The sequence below is a fragment of the Pseudonaja textilis genome, chromosome 1 (assembly GCF_049901715.1).
Source record: "Pseudonaja textilis isolate UNSWEBS1 chromosome 1, rPseTex1.2, whole genome shotgun sequence".
Taxonomy (NCBI): domain Eukaryota; kingdom Metazoa; phylum Chordata; class Lepidosauria; order Squamata; family Elapidae; genus Pseudonaja; species Pseudonaja textilis.
In genome coordinates, this window is record NC_141990.1 from 45185164 (window position 1) to 45211785 (window position 26622).

A 26622-nucleotide genomic window follows, 5' to 3' on the forward strand; every position below is an offset into this window, starting at 1 on the left:
CAGTTTTTCTCATTTTCTGTCCACATCTAAGCAATTAAAGGAGAAAATGTGACAGGTCAAGTTAAAAATAATATCTATATCAAGGTAAGACTAGCATTAGCAGATCCTCAGATATTTGTGGGTGGGGATTTTTTTTTACTGAAGTATAACTTACATGCAACAACTTGATTAGCTAGGAACTTTTTTCTTACAGCAGCAAAATGCTCTCTACTGTAATTGTTTACTTCAGCTGCACAATGTTTATTTAGGAAACAGGTTGGTTTAATATAAGGTACAATTTATATATTTGAAATGTATGTAAATGTCTTTAGATATGGAACCAATTACTATTATAAGTTGAATTTTTGAATTTTCTAAATTCTGTTTAAAAATTAAAAAGTAATTGTTGATGTGTGAGTATAGATGCCAACAAGAATATAAATATTGTAATCTGTTTTATATGGTACTTCTATTTCTCACTGTTTTTTCAACAGGTGGAGAGAGAACTTGTGGTGTACATGAACTAATTTGCATTAGAAAAGGTAAACATAATTTTAAATCTTTTTAAAAATTCTGCTTCATTGCATGTGATTCATGTAAGAACTGGCTATTATGTAAATTGATAGTGTAATCAATTTGATAGCCAGTTATGTAAATAGGTAGATTGGATAGCGAGAGCAGGTATTCATATTTTCAAGAATTTACCTAAATTTAATCCAGTTTTCATTTTAGCCATTATAATTACTAATAATATTTCCTGGTAAAGGGAAAATGTTGGCCATCCTCTTAGAAAGCTACCAAAGGATAGCATGAGTCTCTGCAGACTCATTGCCTGCTGGCTATAAAGGCTGATTTCCTTTTTCTGGAAATCAAAAGAAAGGAAGTTGTGCTGTCCAGACAGTATATAGGTAATGAGAATTGAGTTAATTAAGTTAGAATTGGGAAATGTCCCCTTAAGGGAATGCCTCATGGTAAATGTAGTTAATGCATCCTGGGAAACGTAGTTCATGTCATGTGGTCACATCTGTAATCCTGATTGGTCACTGAATTGACCCTTGGTTGGGTTGGGGGAGGTTCCTTCACTCTTGCCTGGACCCCAGCAACGTGCTGGTGTCTCACCCCCTTGCTCCTTTGTTATGGGATGAAAGATCAGTATTCTTTTGCACTATGAAGTCAGTTGTGCAAAGAATTGGACATTAGATGGATCTCAACATAACCATGAGTTACCTCGAGGGTGCCTAATATAATCCAATAAAGAAAGTTTGTATGGAAGACTTTGTAGAGTTTGCCTGTCTGCCTTTATACATTCAGCCGGTAATTATAAAAGACAGAACAGTAAAAGAATAGTGCTAATCAGAACTCCCTCAGTAAAAGAATGATGTTATATCTGAATTCCCATGAAGAGTAAAAGCAATTTGAATTGCTGTGACAAGAGTAAAAGTATATTGAAATCGGAACTCCCAAGTGAAAGTACAATGCTAATCTGAGTTTCCAGAGTAAAGATATAAATTAATCAGATTGCCTGTGAAAGATTGACTCTGTCTCTCTCTTTCTGAGCAACAAACTTTTAAAGCCTGTTTGAATTGCTGGGAAGGGCCAGAAATCCCCCATCTCTCAAGGAAAAAACAAGCAGCATCTTCTCCATCTCTCCCTGTAGCCCTCCAGTTGTTGTCTTCAGACCCTTTACAAATGCAGTTCAAAGAGACTAAGTAATCCTTTCTCGTGCCCTAAAAAACAGAGAAACTGCATTCAGATTTGGAGAAAATTTGAAGATTTGGAGTGGCTTTACATTCCTCACTGCTTGTGCCTTCGAGAGGAAGAAGGTAAAAGACAGAACAGAAGTGTTTGGAAACTACCGTACTGAATGAGTTGTTTATATGCTCATAGCTAGAGCTGCAAGTCTTATTGAGTCTGTTGGTGTGAGAGCAGAACAAGCCCCAAATTGTTGCTGTCAAATCCATTTACTTCCTTAGTTTGATATTTTTTTTTGAGTGCTCCTTTAAATTGTTGATTGTTTTGTTTTCAACTGCTGTCCCTGAATGCTCAAGGGATAGGGAAGGATAAACTTTAGCAGATTCTCTACATCTTGGAGAGTCCAGTATTTGTATTCTGTTACTAGTCAGCTTCCCATCTTTCTGTCTACAAAGGACTCTGCTATACTGGCGTCAACATGAGATGAAGAAGATGTCTAATATGCAAGCTGCCTAGAATAGTTCTGAATAGCGAGATGGGTGGCATGTAAATTTAATGAAAAACAAATAATTAGTTGGCCACCCTCAATGGACAAGCAATTGATCCATGAAAAGAAAATCAGGGAGAATCCCTTTGGGAATTAAATCAAGACAATGTGTGGTGGGTGAAGGAAAGCTACATTGTAGAAAGTCCTAAAATCTGAGCTTTCTCTCAATTGGTTCAACAATAGCAGCTAACCATGACTGAGAAGATGACAGAAAAATCAAATCAGGATGATGACAGCTCTGATTGAGTCAGCCCAAGCACCAAGGATCCAGCTCCATTTGCACACCAGGTTACATGCATAGGATATATTGAATAGGACATAGGGAATGGCTTTGAGGGACAGGAGGAATTGCTGCTATCAAGGCAGTGAGAAGTTATGCTTCAATCCTTTCCCAGAAACTAATTTGAGAAAACATCTCAGATAAATTCCTCCCTAATTCAAATGAAGGTCATGTGGAGAGGGGGGAAAACACATCCAGACATGTATCCTCAGAAGAACCTGAAGAAGTGGACAAGTTATCAGTTCCTAGTTCAGCCACTTGTGTATCCATGCCTTCCTGACTTATTAAAGCTGCATGGGAGGAGATGAAGGGGGTCTGGGCAGTAATTAATTCCTCCTTGAAAGAATATTCCCACTAGCTCTTAAAGAAGTGGCTTGACCCAATTACCTGGACAGTTTCACCCAATTTCTAATCTTCTGTTCTTAGAGAAGATTGTGGACAGAGTGCTTGTGTGGCAGTTGCAGAGGATCTTGTATGAAGCAGATTATCTAGACATTTTCAGTCAGGGTTCAGGCCAGGATTTGGGACTGAGGTGACATTGATCATACTCATGGATAACCTCTGGCGGGAGCAGAACGGAGGTAGTACATCCATTGTGACTCTTCTTGACCTCTCAGCAGCATTCAGTACATTGATCATGGTATCTTCTGGGCTGGCTCTGAGAGTTGGGGGTGAGTGGCAATATGTTTTACTAGTTCTCCTTCCCTTGAGATTGGTTTCAGTCAGTGTCGATAGGCAGGGAGAGATCTGGGCCATGCCTTCTACTATCAACGTTCCAGAAAACCTCAACTCCAACCAATAATTGAGACACACATCTTTTTGTGGGGTTAGGACTTGGTACATGTTTCCTATTTAACATGTACACGAGGCCACTGTGTGAGATGATTATTGGTTTGGGGTGAGATATCAATATACGGATGATATCCAGCATTATATCTCTACTTCAGACCCTGTGACTGAAGCTCTGGACATCCTATCCCAGTGTCTGGAGACTATTCAGGTCTGGATGGGGCAAAATGGGTTCCAACTCAATCCTAACTGGAGTGAAGTGGTTGTTTGGACCTTCCACAGGCAATATTCTTCCATCTCTAGTTCTGGATGTGGTGGCACTACCCCCACTATCTGGGGGTCTTCCTAAACTCAAAGCTCTTACTTGAAGAGCAGGGGGCAGTTGTCGCTGTGAGAGCCTTTGCACATCTTCGGTTAATATGTCAGTTTGAACCCATTCCTGGACCAGGAGGCCGTACACATCATCACCACCTTTTAAATTCCTGCTTATTATTGCATGTTATATATGCTATTATTACATGTTCTATAGGGCTACCCTTAAAGAGCATTCAGAAACTTCAATTGGTGAAAAATTTGTATGAGAAATAGATGGTGCCAGCTATACAACCTATGTAACACTACTACTCTGTGAGATGCACTGGCTGCCAGTGTGTTCCTAAGTGCAATTTAAAATACTGGTTGTTACCTTCAAAGCCCTATATGGCTTGGGACTGGTTTACCTGAGGGACCGTCTTTTTCAAGCGTTTCTACCCATCCAATCTGGGCATGCTGCCAATCTTGTCAGCCAAAGGGCGTCAACTGGAGGGAATTAGAAGACAGCCATTTTTGGCTGTAGCTCCTTCTTTGTAGAATATTCTCCTTTTGGAGATTAAAATGACCCTAACCCTGTTGACTTTTTGCAAAGCTTTAAAAACATGACTAGGTACCCAGGCCTGGGGTTCAGAATGTATTAACTTGGCTTTGCTATTAGTTGATTAATCATCATGGCTGCCATTTGTATTTATTTATTTTGTGGATATTTTTATAGTTTTAATGCTTTTTAAATTGTTTTAATTGTTTCCAATTTTAGAATTGCAAGCTGCATACAGTCATTTGGTTGTATAGAAGTTGAATAAATAAATGAAATAATATTATTATAGCTGTTCCAATAAAAGTAGTTTTAGACCAATATAGAATTGAATTCTTAGTCTGGTTTATCTTATAAGGCTTATAGAATAGGTGTAATAATAGCTACTATGCAAGCCATGATATGTCAACAATAAACTCAGGATGATTTAGAACAACAGTTGCAGGAATAATCATGCCTATTGGATCAGTAAGGCCTTGGAAACTTTTAGCAATCTTTCACCCCAGGAGGCTGCTGGGAATAAAGTAGTTTAGGCTGCAATTTTAGTAACAGTTCAACTTTCATATTTGGCTTATCTAAAATGGTTTCGAGATCATAGGTTTATGGTACAGGAAGTCAAGAGAATGTCAAGAAACCTTGAATCAGCTCAGAAAGTTTGCCAAAAGTCCTAAAATCTGGACTTCCCAGGAAGTGTATGATTGCATAGTCTTAGTGCAATTTATTACGATTATGAGTACAGCTTTGGTTCTAGAATACTTTCCAGGAAGCTCTAATCAAGATTTACAACCATTTATTAGCTCACTATGCCAATGTTTCTGGATATGCATATCAAGGTAGGAAGGGAGCTGCCCTTGAGATGTAGTAGTTCACTGACTAAAAAGCAGCTAGAAAGATCAGCCAAAGAGCCACCTCTGTAATAAGAAGGGGCACTCATCCCCAAACTGCAAGGTATGGTTGACCAAAGGCCCTTCTAAAGGCAGTAAAGGAAAAATATTAGTGGTCAAATTGGGACTTCTTTTCCCCAAACATTCCCAAATATAAAATAAGATCCTTAAAAACATCAGAAAAAATTAAAACAATTGAAATAACTGTTGAAATATTCCTGAAACAAATTTTTAAAATGTTGTGGAAAATTTCAACAAAATGAACTGTAGCCAATGTAGGCTAGAGGGTATAGAAAGTTGTTGTACTGAATGTCACTGAATGATCATGCAACCACTTTCAATGTAACCAAATACTACATGGACAATTTATCCCAAGGTTAATTTGTGTCGCCTTCTCCAGTTTTTGAACAAGGTTCGTAGCTTCTTCATCAGGGACATTATTTTCCAGTGGTTTTAGATGGTTAAGAAAAATTAAACCTGATTAGTTTAAAGTTGAGCAAAATAGAAGAATTTTTAAAAAGTGTTTTCTACCCTCTGCTCTTTCAACACCTACTTTCCCTCTTACTTTCCTACATGAAGTCCCTATCATATTCCACAATACCTATTTATGCTTCTTGATGTTGAAAGTTATTCTCACTTATATAACAGCAGAGCCCTCTTTCTCAATGTGTGCTGTTCTGTAGAGAAAAAAATAGTATACATTTTGAATTTGATAAATTAAAATAATTTCTTTATTAAAAATATTTTATAGGAAAAGAAGAACTAGTTTGTTCAGTGGCATTTTTCACTCCTTTTCTTCTAATCTTAACCACTATCAATCTATTGTGACACTCAGTTCCAAAAGCACAAGCCCCATTAGGCTTTGTTTGATTAATAGAAATAATCATATAGTTGTGTGGTTTCTAGATCATGTGATATAGTCCAAACCTAGTTTTGGCTGAAATTATTCTTTCCCTTTCAAATATAAATGAAAGTAAGTGGTAATAGATTCAAAATATGTTAATAAATCCCAGTTTTTTTCAGTATAATGGATTCTATGTCATACGCTGGATGGCTATAACAAAGTAATACATAAATAAAACAGGGGTATCATATATAAAGTTATCTGATAATTTTGCAGCAAAGAAAATAAGGAATAAATTCCTTTCAGTTCCTGGCTGTTAATTAATGCACAACGTCAACTCTTTCATACTGTCATTCAGATTTATACAAGAGTATACGGTGACTAGCTTTGTCATTCTTGTTGATGCTACTGTAATAATGTTTTGTTAGCATTTTATCTCTTAATGTTTAGATTTTATTGTTTAATTGTTGTTTAATTATTTGTACTATAAATGATTTAGTGGTAAGTAATAAACTACATAAATTTTGGTACATTTACCAGTAAAGAAAATAGTCAGACCATAGTTATTTATCCCCAGTCCGTAATCCTATTTTATCTTTAGTCTAAAGATCACTAGGCCTATTTTACAATACTAGAAACATTGTATGTTTTATTAGTCCTTCACAAACATTAATATTAGAAAGAGGATAAATTTGATTTGTCAAGATCATAACATTAGAATTACTTTAGGGTTATCTGAAAACATTTCTTGGCCAGCATGCCTACAAACCAAGGCACATGAAAAGCTGTTACCTTCCCAACAAAGTGGTATCTATTTTTCTATTCACATTTGCATGCTTTCAAACTGCTAATTGGGTAGGATTTGGGACAAGGAATGGGAACTCATCCCATTGTGCAGCACTTGGGTCTCAAACCTGAGGTTTCAGCTTTCCCACTGACAAGTTCAGAGACTTTAACTGCTGAGCCATCACATCCCTATTCCACTACTGTATCATATGCTAAAATAAGCATGTTTCTTATGGATTTTTTGAATTAATCATACCTTGCCAATAGAATCAAAATTCATAATACGTAAGGGGATTGTTTGTATACATAATCATTAAACTGTATGCACTGGAAGCAAAGAAATAATTACCTTTTCCTTCCCCTTTTCATCTACTTTGTAGAATTTCTGCTGATTATAAATAGAGCACATGAGAGTATGAACGATGGTAGAGAACATGACAAGCACCTTTGATATAGGTAACATCTTAAAAGATCCCTCCCCCAGCAAAGCCATTAAACTGTGCAGTGGAGTTTATGGCTAAATAAGAAATATAGTTAATATTTCTTAGCTAAGCCTGAATATTTCTTTTGAAATCAGTTATGGATTAAAGTTAGACACTATACCTGTATCTGATTATTATAAAGTAGGTAGTTTTATAAAAATGGTTAGATTCCAAAATTACTTGGATAGATTTCTACTGGTAGAATAGAATTTTCTGTTCTTCTGTTATCCTTTGTCAATTCAAATCTATTCAGAGAGTTGAGAGGACAAGAATAATTCTGTTTTATTGAAAAATGTTGTTCTACTAGTACATAGCCACAATTCCAAAAGATTCCAAATATTTACTGTTTTCAAATATTTTAGAGTAAATGTTGGAAGGTATTAAATATTACAGTTTCACAAGTCTACTGTCAAAAATTTCAGCACTGGAAAAAACCAAACAGCCTGGATGGGGCTTTATAAAATCAGTGGAAAATGGGTGGGTTGTTTTTTTTTTTTTTGCATCACATGACTTGTGGATCAACTTATATTACTGTTGCAATAATTACGATTTTCAATCATCCCGTATGGTTCTTAGGAACAGACATTCGTTCAGCAGTGTAGCGCTCAACTATATAGAACCTCTCCTACCTTTCAATGTTTTATAATATATAAACTGTAATGTATTGCTAGTAGGGTTTTATGTACTCTAAAACATTTGAAGATATTTTAACGAACATTTTAATATGGTTTAATGCAGATGTAACTATTACTTAGAGTTCTCTGATTAAGTAGCAATAAATATTTCTTTCCAACATTTCATTTCATTACATTACATAATTTTATTTGTATTTTGAACATTTTGATAAGCATTGGTATTAATGCTGTATGTTTTATATAAATAAAATTTAAGTTTATATTATTATGTATTATTTGTTGATTCTTTATGAGATTTTTTTTCTTTTTTAATACAAATTGTTATTTCGTAGCAGAAGTTAGAACGTTAAATATTAGTATAGTAGGAGACCTGTGTGGATTAGTGTTGGGTATCAAGGATAATAGGTAATGTTCAATTGTATTATTATTTAGGTCTATAATACAGGATTATATAGTCACAATCCATTCAAAATTAAACACTGCAAGCTAATAAATCTAATCAGAGTAAATAACATTGAATTTTGTGGAACATACTTCCAGATAAATTTATGTAGGATAGCAAACATCAAGGTTTACAAATGAAGGTGAATATATGTATCCCAGGATAATCTTGCAGGATCCAATCTGGGTTGGTCACCGGGACCAGTGGTTTTGACTTCTGAGCTTTTGGACTAGTTAAAGAGAAGTTCCCTGAAGATGGTCTCTAGCATGAGTCTGAAAATTCGGAAATCAAAACATCTGGTCTTGGTGACTGACCCAGATTGAGTCTTTCAACATCAAGACCTGTTGATTGAAGTGGGATCTAAGCAAATAAATAAATCTTTTCTTTCCCAAAAGAATATTTATTAATTTTAACTTGATTTTGCCCAATATTAACAGGAATGTTCTGATAATTTAGAGGAACTGGAAAAAAAAACCTTTAAAAGTGTAGGTTGAAGTCCTTTCACTAGTTGACTTCTAATGCCATCTAATGGCTGATTCCTAAAATGTATAAAAAAACTTTTACCATCAAAAAACATGCCTTTTACAATACAAATGCACTTTAGATTTTTAAATAAGACATATTGGGATTCTGACAAGTTTCATAATTGATATAGCATAAATAAATAAAGCAGTAGTAAATGCTATTATATATCACTTGATTTTTTTCTTGATTTAATTATATATATTGGGTTTTATAAGCTCTAGTTTTTCTATTGCTTTTATTCCAAAGTGGTTATTTATTTGATATTTACTGTTCTCTTAGAATTAGAATTTTAATGTCAGTGATTTGGATTTTGGTATATTCAAATTTCATGCTTTTTTGGTTTTAGTCACTTAGTTTTTAATTATGCTGTTCTTACCATTATTATCTATGTATATTGCCAGAGTTGAGAAATTATAGATCCAGAGAGACAAGAAAATAATATCTCATCTTATATCCTGAAATCTCTGCACTGGTTCATTGATATTTAGTACTTCAATGCTCATCATGACCTGTGAGAAATTGATTTTGGACTAATGCAATTTTCTTAACATTGTGAGAACCTTGTCATCTATGCTACCACTTTATTAATAAGAGTTTCTTTAGTTGTAGGTAATGGAGGAGGACATAATGGTGCTTACTTTATGTCCAGAGAAATAGTGGCATTTTGCTTCCTTATCAGTCTTCATGATGGGTTGGCCCTTGACATTCCACACCTGGACCCATTATGGAAGTTTTCCTTTCAGGACTGCCTGCTGTGACCTATCATCTCATATTTTCATCCTAGCCTAATGCCTCAATTCAGTGGCAAGTTGCAATGAAGCCAGATCAAAGTTAGAAGCTAGCCCAAGATCAGATTAATCACTTGCATATCAAGACACATGTAGCCATCACTTATTTCCAGAATTGTGATTCCTTCAGCCTGCTGATTGCATGGCACAAAAAAAAAACCCCAAATTTGAGCTTTGCTCCTGCTAGAAATAGTGTTTGCATTTTACACTTGGCAATTGCTAGATTTCTTCTTTAATGATTCCACTAGTTAATTTAACTTCAAGTTGAATTGACTTTTATTTTATTTTTTTTAAATATAGTTTATTAATTTTTACAATTAAAACCAGTCACAATACATACACAAATAAGCAAAAGAAAGAAAGAAAGAAAAGAAAGAAAAGAGAAGAGGAAGAGAGGGAAAGAATTTTAAGAAAAGAAAGAAAGAGGTTACAGGATTAAAATTATTCTTATTTAACAGTTTGCAAGATCTTCTTTTGTTTTCATCACCTTAACTTGTGTCATAAAACCACACCTGTTTTTAACTTATATCGCTACCTCGTTGTTATGTATTGGTACTTTCCTTTATGCCTTATAATATATTATTTATCTTTGGTCAATCCAATTATACCAACAATTCCAGCTGTCATAGTATAGTGAAGTGTCTTTGTTTTTAGCGCCAAAGTCAATTTATCCATTTCTGCGCATCTTGAGATTTTTTCAATAATCATTTCTTCTGATGGAATTTGGTGTTGTTTCCAATGTTGAGCGAAGGCTAATCTGGCGCTGTTAAAATGTGTATTGTTATGTATTTAGTTTTTGGAAATTTGCTTATCAAAAATCCCTAGTAGGAAGGACTCTGGTTTGTATTCGATCTGCTCTTTGGTGATTTCTTCCAACCAAGTTTTGATTTTCTTCCAATACTTTTGGGTTTCTGCACAGGACCACCACATATGGAAAAAGGTTCCTTCTTTTTTCCTACACTTCCAGCAATGCGGACTCATGTTAGGTGCATCTTCGCTAACCTCGAAGGGGAGATGCCATCTATAGAACATTTTATAAAGATTTTCCTTGTATGCTGCCGATTTGGTAATCTTATTGTTTCTGCCCCAAACTTTCTCCCATTCCGCTAATGTGATGCTGCGCCCTACATTCTTACTCCAAGCAATCATATTTCCTTTTACGATTTCTTCTTCTAGTTCTGTTTCTAATAAGTAGTTATAAAATTTTGTTATGTTTTTTTTATTTGATCCTAATAAAATTTTATCTAACTGTTGTAGTTTGTTATTAATTCCGAATTCTTTTTGTCTTGTTTATATCTGCTTTGAATCTGAAGATAAACCCATTGATCAATTTTATGTCCTTGCTCTTGAAGATCCAGCCTCGGATTCAAATTTCCTTGTGGGTCTAATAAGTCTTTGTATTTAATCATTTTAGTAAGCTCCAAATTGTTTGGGTGAATCATTGCCTCCATTGTTGAAATCCATACTGGTACTTTTGTATAATGTTTTTCCTTATTTTCCTCCAAATTGTTAATAGTGCGTCTCTAATTAAATGTCTATGGAAATATTTTTGACTGGTTTTCCCTACGTCCCATAGAAAGCGTGCCACCCTTTGTAAATCATGGCCTTCTAGAAATAGTATTCTTTTATTGGTTAAACTCACCCAATCCTTCAACCAAACTAATGAGGTGGCCATATGGTATAACTCCCAGTTTGGAAATGCTAACCCTCCCCTGCTCTTCATATCCTGCATTGCTTTTACATTTATTCTGGGTTTTTCCTTGCCAAATAAATTTCAGAGTTGTTCTATTGAGTTCTTCAAAAACTTTTTATGTAATTTAATTGGGATCGTTTGGAATAAATACAAAAATTTAGGGAGAATGTTCATTTTGATAGTAGCAATTCGGCCTAGTAGTGAAATTTGAAGTTTCCCCACGATTCTAAATCTTTCTTTACCTGATGTATCAGCTTATCATAATTGTTTTCTTTAAGTGTCTTACAGTGTGGGTTAGCCAAATTCCTAAATATTTCACTTTCTTTGTCACTTGTATCTGCATTATTTCTTCTAGTTCTATTTTCTGTTTTTCTGTTAGGTTTTTGGTCATTAATTTGGTTTTTTTTGTTTATTTTAAGTCCCGCTACTGCTCCAAATTTCTCTAATTCACTCATCAATTTTGGTCCCCTGTCTTTTGGTTCTTCAAGGAAGAAAATCATATAAATCCATAAACGCTTGCAATTTATATTCCTCTTTCTTAACTGTTAATCCCTTTATATCTGAATTCACGCCTAAATTCGTGTTAATAATGTCTCTAATGCTAATATGAAGAGCAGGGGAGAGAGTGGGCAACCCTGTCTCACTCCTTTTTCTATCTTTATTGGGCGGGTGCATTCCCCATTCACTATTATATTAGCTTGTTGTGTGTCATATATAGTTGTTATAATATTTTCAAATTTGGTACCCAGATTCAAATTATAAATTTTTTTGAATTAAAATTGCCAATTCAAATTATCGAAAGCTTTTTCTGCATCTAGAAACATGAGTGCTACTTGTCTCTCTGGGTGGGCTTCATAAAATTCTAGTACATCTAATACTATTCTTAGATTATTCTTTATTTGCCTAGTTGGAAGGAATCCATTTTGATCTTCATGTATATACAAGTTTAGCAATCTTTTAATCTGTTTGCTATAATAGAAGTGAATATTTTATAATCAGTATTTAAGAGTGAAATCGGCCTGTAATTGTTTATATATCTGGGATCTGTATCCTCCTTCGGGATCAGCGAGATCAGTGCCCCCTCCATGAGTCCGGCATCCTAGCTGCTAGTAAAACGTCATTAAAAACTTCCACCATAAGTGATCCGATTTGATCTGCTATTGTCTTGTACAGCTCCTGGGATCCCATCTGGGCCCGGGTTTTATTATTTTTCTGGCTCTCTATTGCTGATTTCAATTCCGATTCAGTAATGTCTTTATTTAATAGTTCAGCCATTTCTTCCCCAATTGCCTTATCCTTTACTTCATCTAGATAATTCCTTATTCTATCTTCACTGACATCCTCTCTTTTGTATAAATCTTCAAAGTATTTATGAATGATTTCTTTTTCTGTTCTATTTCCTGGTATGTATCTCCTTTGCTATCTATTAACTGGTATATCAGTCTCTTCTCTTTCTTTTTTTCAATTTATAAGATAGCCATCTTCCTGGCTTGTTGGCATGTTCAAAATAGATTTGTCTAGTTAAGTTCAAATTCATAGTCATTTTCTCTTGATCAATTAAATTCAGTTTATGTTTGATTATACTTATCTGATTTTGCAGTTTGGATTCTTTTGGGTTATTTTGTAGAAGGGTTTCTAGCTCCTTAATTCTCTGTTGTAATTTGTTTTGTTGGGAGTATTTTTCCTTGTTTCTCTTAGCATTATAAGAGATTGTTGTGCCTCTTATAACCGCCTTCATCGTATCCCAAACGTTTTGTTTCGTGGTTTCTCCGTTATCATTTTCTTTAATAAAAAAATCAATTCCTCCTTTAATTTATTAATATATTCTTTCTCTCTATTAATTGAGTGTTTAAGGTCCATCTTTTCTTTGGTTTTGCCCTGCCCTTCCATATTACCTGTATTGGATTATGATCTGCCCATTCATTAGGCAAAATTTCCACTTCTTTTGTCTCATTTGCTATCTCTCCACTCATCCATGCCATATCAATCCGTGTCCATGTTTTGTGGGGATTTGAATAAAATGTAAATTGTCTTTTTCAGGATGTAATCTTCTCCATATATCTGTCAGATTTAGCTCTTTCATCATTTCCTACAAATCTTGGGGAGCTCTCTCTTCCCCTTTTTATTCTTCCCGCATTACTGTGATCCTTTTGGAAATCAGCAATGGAGTTGAAGTCCCCTACCATACAAATATTTCTTTTTGCAATTCAACCAATTTTCCATATAGGTGTTTAAAAAACTCTTTTTGGTCTCCATTTGGGGCATATATTACTACTAAAAGAATTGGAATATCATTAATCCAGATCTGCAAACCCAGAGTCCTTCCTTCTAAGTCCGACCATATTAGCTCAGATTTCAAATCCTCTTTCACATATACTGCGATTCCCTTCTTTTTCTCCTCATCTGCTGGTGTGGTAAATAATTTTCCTAGTTTCGGGCATTCTAAATATTTTTCATCCTTCTTCTTTATATGGGTTTCTTGCAGGCACGTTATATCTGCATTATGTTTAATTAATTTAGATAATATCCTTTTTCTCTTAATTGTTGAATTTAAACCATTTATGTTTATTGATAGTAATTTTTTCTTCTCCCATCTATTTAGTTTTGTTTTGCTCTTTGTCGTTGTAACAATTCCTCTCTCTTCTTGCGCTTGTATTGATGTAGTTCCTTCTGTCTTTTGTTGTGAATAGGTATTTTCTTGGTTTCCTACCGTTCCAGTTCTATTTTTATGTCCACTGTATTCTTCTTGAAACTTTGTGTCCAATTTCTCCCTACTATTTTGCTCCTGTGGGCCCACCATCCGTTCGTAAAATCCTGGGCTTTTTCCATAGTATCTATTTTGATTTTCCTCTCTTTCCACGACACTAACATTCCTTCTGAATAAGCCATTTAAATGTGATTCTTTCTTTATTTAAATATGCTGCCAGGAATTTATAGTCACGCCTTTGTTCCCTTATTCTCCTCGGTATCTGTTTAAGAATCACAATTTCTTTCTCTTTGTAGGTTATAGTTTTATCTCTTGAGGTTCTGTATATCATGTCTCGAACACATCTTCTAGTGAATCGTATATGTACTTCCCTAGAACAATTGTGGCGTCTTGCATAATTTGTATTGACCCTGTAGACTTCATCAAACTCTTTTTGAATTTCATCTTTATCCATCTTCAATAAACCGGCCAGTATTTCTGCCATCAAGTATTCCAAGTTGAATTGACTTTTAAAGCATAAGTATATTAATTGGCTATGATGGGTTTCAGATAAAGCCCATATTAGTTTCATTTGTACACAAGGTAGATAGCATTTCACTGACATCATTAATAATTAAGCTATCAATGACATGCAGTGAGATAAATATACAAGGCCATATGCCATTGGAAATTGAGAGTCAACACTTTATGTAAGTTGAGAAAACATTACAGATACAATTCTATCTATTTTATCATACTAAATAATATTTATAGATCTATATTCAAATATAGTTGAAATTTTAAGTGTGAAAAAATACTGATTTTGTGGTAAAGGACCATGTTTTCTATTTTTTTAAATTTGCAAAAGAAAAATAGAAAAATTTAGTAAATTCTTGATCATACTTTGTGTTTCTATATGTATTAACAATATTAGACCAAACTATTTAGGCTTAATAAAATTTTTTAAAGGATTGAAAATGTATTATTCATTTAAAATTTTAATATGTTTCAGAATGCAATTTTGAATAATTATTTAGGATGTCACTGTAGATATATAATTGGTATCAATTCCTGGCATTTAAGCTGAGGAGTTAGTATTTCTTTCTGTAATGAATTAATACTGTTTTGGTTTCATTTATATCAAGTTAAATACTTAACACTGTATTGAGGTGGTATATAGCATACTGTACTGTACCTCATTCTTTATTTGGAAATAGAAATGCTGCTTGATGACATTTTTCAATTGAATTATAGATTTATTAAATGTATTAATATAAAGTCATGTCTTCTATATAAAGTTTGTTTATACTCCTTAAAGATGATCCAAGTGTGCAAATTGATATGAGATAGATAACTTCCAAAGACATATATTTGTCAATAAACTGGGTCTAGATGATGCTAAAATTGTATCCTCTTTCCTGTATTCCCTTAAACCCAGTAAATAGCATTAGATAAGGGGTTTATTCAAAGGACAGGTAAATATACTTGATTACTGCTTTGTAATTAATATTCTGATTGCATTAAATATGATTTGTATACTAATATCAGTGTTGCTTTAATTGCTGATTGTGATGAACAGGACTCCTGTGTTTATTGATAGGAGCACAATCTGCAATAGTATCTATTTTGAAAGATAGTCTAATTGATAGCTAATCCAGAAAGTAATACAGATGTTTTGAAGTTTTCCTGCCACTTTCGAAGTAGGATTATTGCAAAATGTCAGTTTCTCATGAGAAAAAGATTAGATTTAAACTTCCTTCCTAACCTCATTCAAATATGTGTTACAACTGTTAGTAGTGGAAAAATAATTGAGTTCTGGAGCCAAGCTTCTACGGTAGCAAAAGTGAAAGGAGTGAAATCATATTTGTGCTCTTAATGGTTTTTAAGATAATTCACTTGTTAAATCAAACTTAATAATTCATTTTTTCATTTTTTAAAAATATGTTACAAAGTATGTAATGTATTCAGATCACTTTAACTATTGTTGGGAAAAACAGAATAATATTACAAATAATTACTGAAAGTCCTGTCATTTGCTAAGTTCCCACATAAATATGAAAGAAAATGTCATATGGAAAAATGCATTCCTAGGTCTGTAGGGCAGAGATCCATAATTTAAGCACCCAGTACTACATGCACCTACAAAAGCATTGAATATGGTTCTCAGAGATCTCAAATGTTTTTATCAAATTATAACTTTGAATATGATAGAGGAGGATTTTTTTGTGTTTGGAGAGTAATTAGTTATATTTAATTGTAGCTAAGTGTAAAAATCAAAATCCAGTTTTGTTTTTCAAATGTCTACAAAAAGTTAACATTCCAGTTTTAAGTGCGTCAAATAATTCTGAACTACTGCTACCATCTGTATTTATAAATGGCAATAGCAGGACATTGAGTAAATCTTGGATTTATGATCACTTAAAACATAAAAATTAATTTTTAAAAAATGTTGATTTTTTAAAAAAAATTATTTCCACAGTCTAGGAATCTTGTGGCTTCAGAAGACTTTTCTCTCAGACTGGGAGACATTATATAGTTAGTCATTTTAACAAACTATGACATTAAGGAGACTTATGGCTGGTCCTTGTAGTTGCAGCTGTTGCTACATACCTGCAGTCACAAAATCATGTTTTGAGTGCTTGGCAACTGGCTTGTGGTTATGTGATTGCAACCTTGGCTATTAGCTTCTGACAAGCAAAGACAATGGGAAGATGGCAGGAGGTTCCACAAAGCAATCATGTGACATTATTCCTAATGACCATGCAGGACTAATGATGACCACAGGAATGCTACAACTGCCATTGTAATTCAGCGTGGTCATAGCACATTATATTGTACTAATTGTCATTGGTAAGCAAGGACTATTTGCATATGAACTAAATGTTGCTTTTTCCTGCCTTTTAGCCTGGCTTGTCTTTGCTCATAAGTTAGCATACATTTCCCTTCTTCCTGAACAGTTCCACATACAGTTTCACATATTGTCTTGTTAGTTCTGACGTCCATGTGATCACTTTGCTCAAATACTGCTGTCCCAGCCCTCCCAGACATGGTTGTTGAAAGAATGGAGCAAAAGAGCTGCCTTCTGAATGAGAATAGGGAGCTCCCTTCCAGGCACAAAATTGGTATGCTGGATGGAGAAAGGAAGCTTGGGGTCGCAATGATTCGAGCTTCCTTTCTCTAGCCCAGTGTACTGGCTTTCCTCTCCTTTCTTTCTTTCTAGTCCAGGGTAGGGAGCTGGTGTGATGCACTGGACAAACGATACTAGGAGAGTTTCATTTTTCTGGAGCAGCATGGCAATTGCTCTATCTTCCTTGGATTTTCTAGCCTACAGTGTGGAGGGGAGTTGATGCACTGTGCTATAAAAACAAAGGAAATTAAAACTTTCCCTTCTGGTTTCCCAGATGACTTTCTGAAGAAGCCAGAAGGGAAGATTGCAAATGCCAATCACATTTTCACAGAGGGCTTAGCAACCTATGTAAGTGTACAACTACAAGCCAACAGCCCAGATTGCAGTCATGTGGCTGTAGGGGCACTGCAATAGCTCTAATTTCAAGCAATGATTGTAAGTCTTTTCATTCAGCGCCACTATAATTTAAACAGTCATTGAGTGTAATTGAGGACTACCTGCATGACAATTTTGCTGGAAACTGGCATTTATTTTTGATTTATGGCAAAACTGCCCCATAATGATCAATAGATTCACTTAACAATCATGGTGTTTATTTAATGACTCCTGCAAAATATTGTAAAATTAAGCATGGCCACATGGTAATCCTTTTCATGACCATCATGTTAAAGGGCCAAAATTGTGGGTTCAAGTATGATCATAAGTTGAGGACTACTTCCATTATATATTTGCATATAATTCAGGGTGAGATGTGATAATCTGATTATTATAAATTGTGTTAGTCTTGCACTCTGATTATGGTTTGTTTCTTCTAGTATCTCCTGAGGCAGTTGGATTTCTATCAGCAGTTGGGGTACTTATCATCTTGCTGTTGATTCTTCTTCTGTATATTAACAAGAAGATGTGTTTTGAAAATATTGGAGGCCTCCCAGACCTCAATTCCCATTACAGTACCAGAAAAAATTCACAGGACAAACCGCGTAAGTATAAAATTCTGCAACATATGATTTTGAAAGACATAGGAAACTTTTAGGGCAGTAATATATCATGGAGGGAAAGTTTTTTTGAAATAAAAACATATCTGGTAAATTCCTAAATATTTTTTATTAACGTATCTGTAGTGCTGGGCCATAATTATCTTCTTAGGGAAATTATTTCATTTTATTTAGTTGAAGCTTTAAAAACATTTAGAAAAAACACTCTCCTAAATACAATTAATAAACTAGATCATCATTCTAATTATATCAAAACAAATGTATTTTCAAAGATATATGAGATTCCTCAATATAATTAGCTAGAAGTGGAAGAGACTATCCATGTGAAGCTAAGATTAGTTATTGAGTTATTTCCTTTCTGATACACTAGCCTTTCTGACTACTAAGTGCACCATCATAGCCTTGACCTGGATCTTGCTGCAGTATATCAAAACATGTAATTGATGAGTAGGGTGGATGGGTTTTGCTTTCTATTTACATTTAGTGCAACCAGAAATTTGATAAACCCATTAATTTAAATTAGGCTTTGTTGTTTATATTTCTTTAGATCACATCCATGCCTCTAGAATGTTTGTAATCTGGAATGAAGTTATGTTAGGGCACGTTTTATAAGTTCTTTATGCTAGAAAAAGGCAGGGGATGTTTGTTATTGATTATTGTTTTTGTACTAATCCAAAGCATATTCATTTTGGTATATTATTTAAATATTTAAACTTTTCCTTTGCAGGTGTAGAATAAAATCCAGCACCTGCTGTTCAATATTTTAAATATTTGGTAATAAGTAGTTCATTTTTACTATAATATTGTAGGAATCCTAGAAAAGGATTGATTCTGGCTTGATAAAGAAAATATTTATTCTTGTTTATTATTTTTAAGAAAATAAAATCAGAAGACTAATTGCAGGAGTGACACATTCACAATATTGTAATTTTCTTGTAAAATTAATTTATTAATATAGAATTGAAATATGTCATTTTTCAAACATTTGCAACAAAATCTGAGTCTTCCTTCTGTGTCTTCACTGGTTGACACGTTAAGTAATGCTGTAGATGATTTTACTAGTGCAGTTGGTGATGTCAGCTACACAGTAGCCGACTCTGTTACAGAGCAGGTAACAAATGTGTTCAGCAGTTTTCGGACAGAAACGACAATTACAGTGCAAGAAGATAAACCTCTATTAGACAAAGATAAAGTAACATCATTAAATAATATTAAAGAAAATTTTGTGAGAGAAGAATGTGTACCAGAAGAAAAACACAGACAAAGTGCTTCTTCAAAAAAATGTACAAATGATGGTAGGGAATTTTGTCCTAATAAAAGCAAAGTAGATTCTCAGCAAAATGTTCCTGAACCAAATAATTTTTTTAATGAGACAAAAATTGGTGAGACACATGTAAAACATGCTCAGTGCAAAATTAATTACTTAGAAAAACACATATCAAAAGATAATAGAGAGAATTCCAGTACTTATAAGCCAGAAGAATTTCTTAATCAAGAACCAGATAGACAGTCATATACTGTATCAAACCAATCTAATGAAAGTTTGTGTGAAAAAATAAAACAAAAACCAACAGAACTTGACTTGAAAAACACTAAAGAAGTACACAGTATTTCATTCAAGAGTTTGGAAGAAACTGAGGAACAAACAGTAGAACTGCCAGACTCAAGATCTGAAAAACTAAACCGTTTTCATGAAGTAAAAAGAAAGAAATACAAGACACTTGTGACAAAGCAAGAAGAAAATGTAACATCTGATCTTTCAAAGAAAAGTGAAAAGGAAAAGACTAAGTACTCAGAAAGTTTTTTAAAAGAAGTGAGTAGTAAGAAGACACCAGAAAAAGGTGAGGTGTCATATCATAGCCATACTTTATACATTCAACCTTTCCTGGATCTTTTACTACATTCTTCTTAGCTGTTTTATGGAATTCATTTATCTATAAAACAAATCTTTTTATGATATGTATATTTTTCTAGAGCTGTAGCTCTGTTTTTATGAAAGTACAATTCATAAAATGGCTCTTTCTCTTTCACCATTTCCAAATTTTGTCCCTATGGCTCAGAAGGGCTCTCTAATAAGAATATGTAATATTTGGATTTGAAGGCATAAAGGTGCTTCAGAGTATTGCAGTAGCACAAATTTAATTTCTGTCTCCTGCCACTCCTCAAAATAAGCAATGTTTTTTGTAGAAAAAGATGCTGTACAGCCTCCAAAAGAAGATGTCTTTTGTTTAAGGAATGGTAGTCAGGTACTCTGTTCATATTGCCAGGTACTCCAAAAATATCATTTTGTGTTCAAATCCAAAATAATATACATCCCAAGTTTCAAAACTGATGATGAGAGGTTTTCAGAGGTTTTCAGACAACAACAGAGGATCAGAGAGTCAGTGAAAAAATGGTTATCTAAATTGATTTGCATAATTTATTGACATATCTCTGGGGTTTCAAAACATTTTTCTGTACTGAAAATTGCTAGTTTCTTATAATTTTAAATGCTTCCCACTTTTCCTCTGTTCTTCCTTGATCTTTGTACGTGTTGTATTGAATGCAAATAATACTTTCCCTAGTTCACAAGGCATGCTGGTCTGGCCCTTCATGAGCTGTTGGTCATAGGAGGCCTTCTTCCCTGTTTCTTCTTCATGAAGAAACTGCAACATATGAGCATGGGAAGAAGGCCTCACATGGCCAGCTGCTGCCTCATAAAAAGCCTGACTTAATATGCTTGGTTAGCTGGGGCAGTGGAATGCAGGGAGGCAGGGGTGGTAGAGTACAGGTTGTCAAAAGGCCAGAAATGGAGTGAAATAGGTGGGTGCAGGGAGTTGAAGCACCTGTGCAGTCATAAGTGTGAGCGGACTATCACATGTCCACAGTGGTGCTACAATAGCATAACTTTGGGGATGGGTATAAGTATCTTTAATTAAACCACTGTTAAGTTTGAACAATCACTGAATGAATGGTCATAACCACAGATTCAGCAGGTTCTCACTGGTTTGCCCAAACGTTCGTTAACTGCTTATGCAGTTCTCGGCTAAAAATAAAGTGCAAGAGAGGTTTTTTTCTCTTTCTCTCCCTCCATTAATAGCTGGGGCAGAGAGCCAAGAACCACTTAACAGTTGCAACTGGAATGCAGCCAATACAGGTTGAATCAGGTCAATAAACAACAGAAACTGGTAGGATTAGGGCAGGGAAACCCATCAATCACCTATCTAGGGATGGGATTAACCTCTTCCCTTCAGGAAGAAGACCAAGATTACAAACATTTTCATTATAAAGAGTACTAAGTAACACTTCTGTGATCAGCTGATACTCCCTGGAGTTCCCCAAGACCTTTTATATCTGCTACAGTGTTGGCTACTTCTTGTTTCTTCCCGGGGCAAAAGATATAGGAGGGGACAATGATGCAGCTTCATCATACAGGCCTTGAATTTAATGCATGTGTGGTCAGACAGCTGTATTGCTTCTGCAGTGAAGCACCTAATTTAGAACATAGAGCACATAGAATAATAGAGTTGGAAAAGTTAATGGCGGCTGCTCTTAGTTTCCCTCTCAGCTGCTGCATTTGCTTTGGGGTTGACTTTTTAAAAAAAGGGGGAATGGCTGTTTTAAGTTTTTTGCATTGTTTAAGTGGTTCCTGGCACTGTCATTTTGGGGTGTACTTCCCTCTTTTTGAAAGCCTCTAGTGATGGAGCACCCACAACTTTTGAAGATAAGCTATTCCATTGGTTGATTGGTCTCATCTTTAGGAAATTTCTCCTTAGTCCTAGGTTGCTTCTATCTTTGGTTAGTTTCCATCCATTGTTTCTTGTGCCATTTGGTGCTTTGGAAAATAGATTGAGTCACTCATTTTTGTAGGAGCCCCTCAAATTTCCTGACAGAACAACTAATCAGTGGAACAACTTGCCTCCAGAAGTTGTAAATGCTCTAACACTGGAAGTTTTAAAGAAGAGATTGGATAACCATTTGTCTGAAGTGGTGTAGGGTTTCCTGCCTAAACAGGGGGTTGGACTAGAAGACCTCCAAGGTCCTTTCCAACTCTGTTATTCAATTCAATTCAATTCAATTCTATTCTAAATATTGGAACAGTGCTATTTTATTGTGAGTTGGATTAAGGAAAAATTTCCTAAGGGTATGACCAATCAAGTTGCCACGCCCACCCAATCACATGACCACCCAGCCACGCTCACCCAATCATTAGGGCAGAGAACCGGTTGTTAAATTATTTGAATCTCACCACTGGTCATAACTCAAGAGCTACCTGTATGAATCTTTAGAAATAATAGTAAATGAAAACCGGCAACATAGAAATTACAGAGTCATAATGCAGTTCTTTTCCTGTTTGTTAAGAAAAATACTTGTTTTAGACACACAACTCCTGATGACTTCCTGGAATCATTTGTTAGTCTGCATAGCAACAATATAGAACTAGTTTCCTATGTTTTCTGCCACTGTATTTTTTGACTTCTCAATCTAACTTGAAACCTTGGAATTTTCTTGTGATCTCCTTTTCAAATATTAATAGGATCTCATCCTACTGAGGGTTTCTGCTCAAAAAGAAAAACATGTTTTCTTAATAAGGATATGTATCCAACAAACAGAATAGTGTAAACAGCTTATTTCAGTGTTATTTATAAATCTGATAACCAGATTTCTAGAAAGAAAAATGAGAAATTCAGTGAAATACTTAGATGGGACAAAATAAAACACAAATGGAGGAATTAAATTATTTCAAAAAGCTACAACAAAACTCAGAGATTTAGAAAAATAGCTCTGATATTCCTTGAGAACCTGATTATTTCTTCACTAGACATTTTGTGCTTTCTGAAGCATTAATAGAAATAATAAATGAATACATTTATGTTGATTACCTGGTTATTTTGATATTTAAGCTTCTCAGTGTTTAGCTAAATATAACTTTAAAGTGGTACCATCTGTTAATTTTTTTTCTTTCCCCCAAAATAGATAACTTATACATAAATAAAGACCAGCATGGTTCATCATCGGAGAGTGAAGATGAGGCACTGGGTAAATACCATGAAGCCTTGTCAAGAACACAGAGTTCATGGCCACCAGCAGGCAACAGTAGACAACAGAAAAATTATCGTTGGGAAACCAGACAAAAATATAGCCCATTGTCTGCAGAGTATGATGGGTATAGTAGTGAAGCCTCTGTAGATGAAGGTATGACATGATTTGCTATAGTTCTAGTTTTTCATATGTATTAAAACGTATTTTAAAAACATTGCACTTGTAAGATTAAAAACTATAGATGACAGTACACTTAAAAAATGAGTGTACTTTTGAAATAGCTTAGGATTTACAATAGTGGTGAATATCTGTAGCTTGTGGGTTGGTTTCCGAACATTTTGTTACCAGGCTAGGTAATATCTTCAGCAGAGTTTGGGACAGAAGAACACTGATACTGACATCCCCCCCTAAACTCCGCTGAAAGTCTTACCTAGCAAAAACCAACCCACAAGCTTGGAGAATGAACCTTCACTCTCAGTTTAGGATTTTTCTTGTGATCTCCTTTTCAAATATAAAAAATGTAAAAAAAATGTTATTTGTTTTCTAAGTGCTTAGTGTATGTGAAGACAATTTTAAAGCAAGCAACACATGTGAAATCTTGGTTTAAAAGACCAGTTGTTAAGGAAGGGTGTCTGTTCTGATTATTCATTCATCATAACAATTTTCTGTCAATTGCATGAGGATAACATTATGAGCATTGATGCAAATTACATTATGTCAATTTTTGTCAATTTCATAATTACGCAAATGATAATTTTTCATTCAAATTTTCATGTTCATTATAGAAATGACAAAATTGGTTATCTGGGCTCAATTTAATTGGGTGGCTTTTGAAAAAACGGATCAGAGTCCTTGGACTATAAGCTCTGGTACCAGTGTATATTAGACCAATGTCCTTCCTGGCTGATCAAGGCCTCCTAAGAACACACAACTGGATTCAACTGATAGTAAATGGAAGGGTATTTCCATCTACTTTAAAGGAAGTAATAGTCTGCCCCTCCTCATGAGGCCAAGCCTGGACCCAGTAGCACTGGACAATTTTTTGCCAATCTTCATCCTTCTTTTGTTCCTCTTTTGGAGGAAATGAATTATCCGCATTATCAGTTAGGTTTCAGTCTGCAGCTGCAGCATAATACTGAGGCAAAATTGCTCATGCTTGTCAGTGATCTCTAATGGAGCTAGAATGATGGTGATGCAACTATCCTGGCCTCTTATATCACCCAGTGGCTTTCATTACCATTGTCCTAATATACTTCTGGATTATTTATGTGGACTGGGAGAGACTCCAGTTTCCACCCTATGAGGGGGGGGGGCGGCAAAAGTTTATTGAGAAGTTAGTAGGTCTGCATCTCGAAAACACTCGGGAGGAAGTGGGTTGTCTGGATCTATACCTAGAAAACCTAGATTGTTTTTTCTTAGAATACACTGTATTTATAGCAATAGATTATGTCATAACTTCAGGCTATGAATGAAGCTCTACTTGTTTATGTTATGATATGAAATAGAAAGTGGGAATAGTGTTGGGTAGGCATGTTAAGAGTCTGAAGGCCATAACAAATGTTTACTGTTGCATTATTGGAATATAGTAATCAGTTGCAGGATACCAAGCCTGTAGTTTTTTAAGGAGCAGCCTGATATTTGTAGGATAATAGGAGGAGGAGATTGTCTTTTAGACAGATCTTTTTTAAATAAATTTGATTTTATTTTTGCATTGTTATTGTCTTCTACAGGATTTAGTCATTGTCATGTTTTTTAAATTAAAGATTGTATTATTTTGTTCATTGTTGTAGACTTCTTCAGAAGGTAGAATACATAATAAATTAAAAATGTTAGTAGTAATATAAACAAACAGGGAGGTGGTGGTTCAGTGGCTAAGACGCTGAGCCTGTCGATCAAAAGGTCAGCAGTTCAGCGGTTCGAATCCCTAGTGCCGTGTAACGGAATGAGTTCCTGTTACTTGGCCCAGCTTCTGCCAACCTAGCAGTTCGAAAGCATGTAAAAAATGCAAGTAGAAAAATAGGATCACTTTGGTGGGAAGGTAACAGCGCTCCGTGCACTTTTGGCATTTAGTCATGCCAGCCACATGACCACGGAGGCGTCTTTGGACAGCGCTGGCTCTTCGGCTTAGAAACAGAGTTAAGCACTGCCCTCTAGAGCCAGAAACAATTAACACGCATGTGCGGGGGAACCTTTATCTTTTTAATATAACAATCAAAATACATTTATTTTACTGAAACTAGTTTAATCTGCAATATGGAACCTCAGTACTTTTTCTAGGAGTGATTTGTACTTTTCTAGGAGTTAACTGGAAAGTTGATAAAAGTAGACTGTAAGGAATCAATAACAGTGCTGGTAAGAGAAATCCTATTGTAGCCATAAGGAAGAGAGGAAGAGACAAATAGCTTAATATTCTTTCTTGATCTGTTACTTTGGGCTGTGCAAAATTTCAATTGCTGTTTTATTTTTTTCCCCATCATAGTTTCCATAGTGAAACTATATTGTGGGAATCTGGAAAACTGATGGTCCAAATCTGTTGTTTGTTACCTAAGAAACTATGATGTGTCATTCCTAAAGCAGTGGAATGTGCTTTCTTAGGAGTTGTATTTGGCTTCTGCTTATTTGAAGGCTTTTGAATTGCTTTTATCGTGTGAATACTGTTGTATATTTTAGATAAAAAATCATATTGCTTTTATGTATTCTGTATTTTTATTATATTATAATTCATTATTGACTTGGTCAAAATGATAGATTTGAACTAAAATATATAATTACATAATTACTATATCTGTCAGACATAGTATCACACCCAATAATGAATCTCCTCTCTCCAGAAACTTAATATCACACTCAGTACTTAACTGTAGAAACTTCATGGATGTGACATGACTAGATAAATAGTTTTTATTTTAAAAATAAAAAGCATACATTAAAAGCAATAACATTAAGCTTTTGTTCTGCATTTATTTTCAGTTTCTAATCACATTTCTTAGCAGAGCTAACAAGGTTATTTATGGCTAGAAATAGGTACCCAGACTTCAGAGTACTACTGTACACAAAAGTCAGATTTCCTCATCCCGTCCTTTTTATTGAATGTATGAGATTTAAATCTTTTGAACCTTCATTTGGATCAAGAAGTTCCTGCTCTTGAGTTGAGAAAACAATATCTCCTGAACAACTCTGAAAATATAGCTAGAATTATCCTAAAAAATTAGGTTAAGGTAACCTGTAAAAACAAGCAGAGGAGTTTGCCCCAAAATTCTTTTTTTTTTTTCCTGTAGAAATTTAGGTAAAGGTTTAGATTTATTTTGATTTGTGCTGATTTATAAATGTTAGATAAGACTTTTTGTTTCTTGTATTTATGTCTCTGTATAACTTGGGTAATAATTAATATGTACAGTAGTTGGGATGAATTCCATTTTACAGTCTGTTGTAATAAGGTTCCTTGAGAAGAGGAAGATGATAATATCCTGAACTCTAGTAAATTAGCAGTTTGTAGCTGACTAGTACCATCTTGTGGTCAAACTGTAATGCTGCATCTTTGTTTTTTCTCAGTTGAAAATAGCTGTTTCATCAAGACAC

At 34.6% G+C, this 26622-nt stretch overlaps 1 protein-coding gene across 10 annotated transcripts in view; it reads left to right on the top strand.

The window, feature by feature from the left end:
- SYT14 (synaptotagmin 14) overlaps positions 1-26622 on the top strand; it is an 82608-nt gene that overhangs the window by 4687 nt on the left and 51299 nt on the right. For 5 of the 10 annotated variants that reach the window (XM_087932842.1, XM_087932850.1, XM_026695813.2 and 2 more), the window contains 3 exons: positions 474-521; positions 17842-18006; positions 22978-23196. In XM_087932842.1, the coding sequence (XP_087788968.1) occupies positions 474-521; positions 17842-18006; positions 22978-23196 (432 nt within the window). Of the gene's footprint in view, positions 1-473; positions 522-17841; positions 18007-18840; positions 19863-22977; positions 23197-26622 lie in introns of those variants that run through there. The other 5 variants (XM_087932857.1, XM_087932874.1, XM_087932824.1 and 2 more) reach the window with 4 other exon arrangements.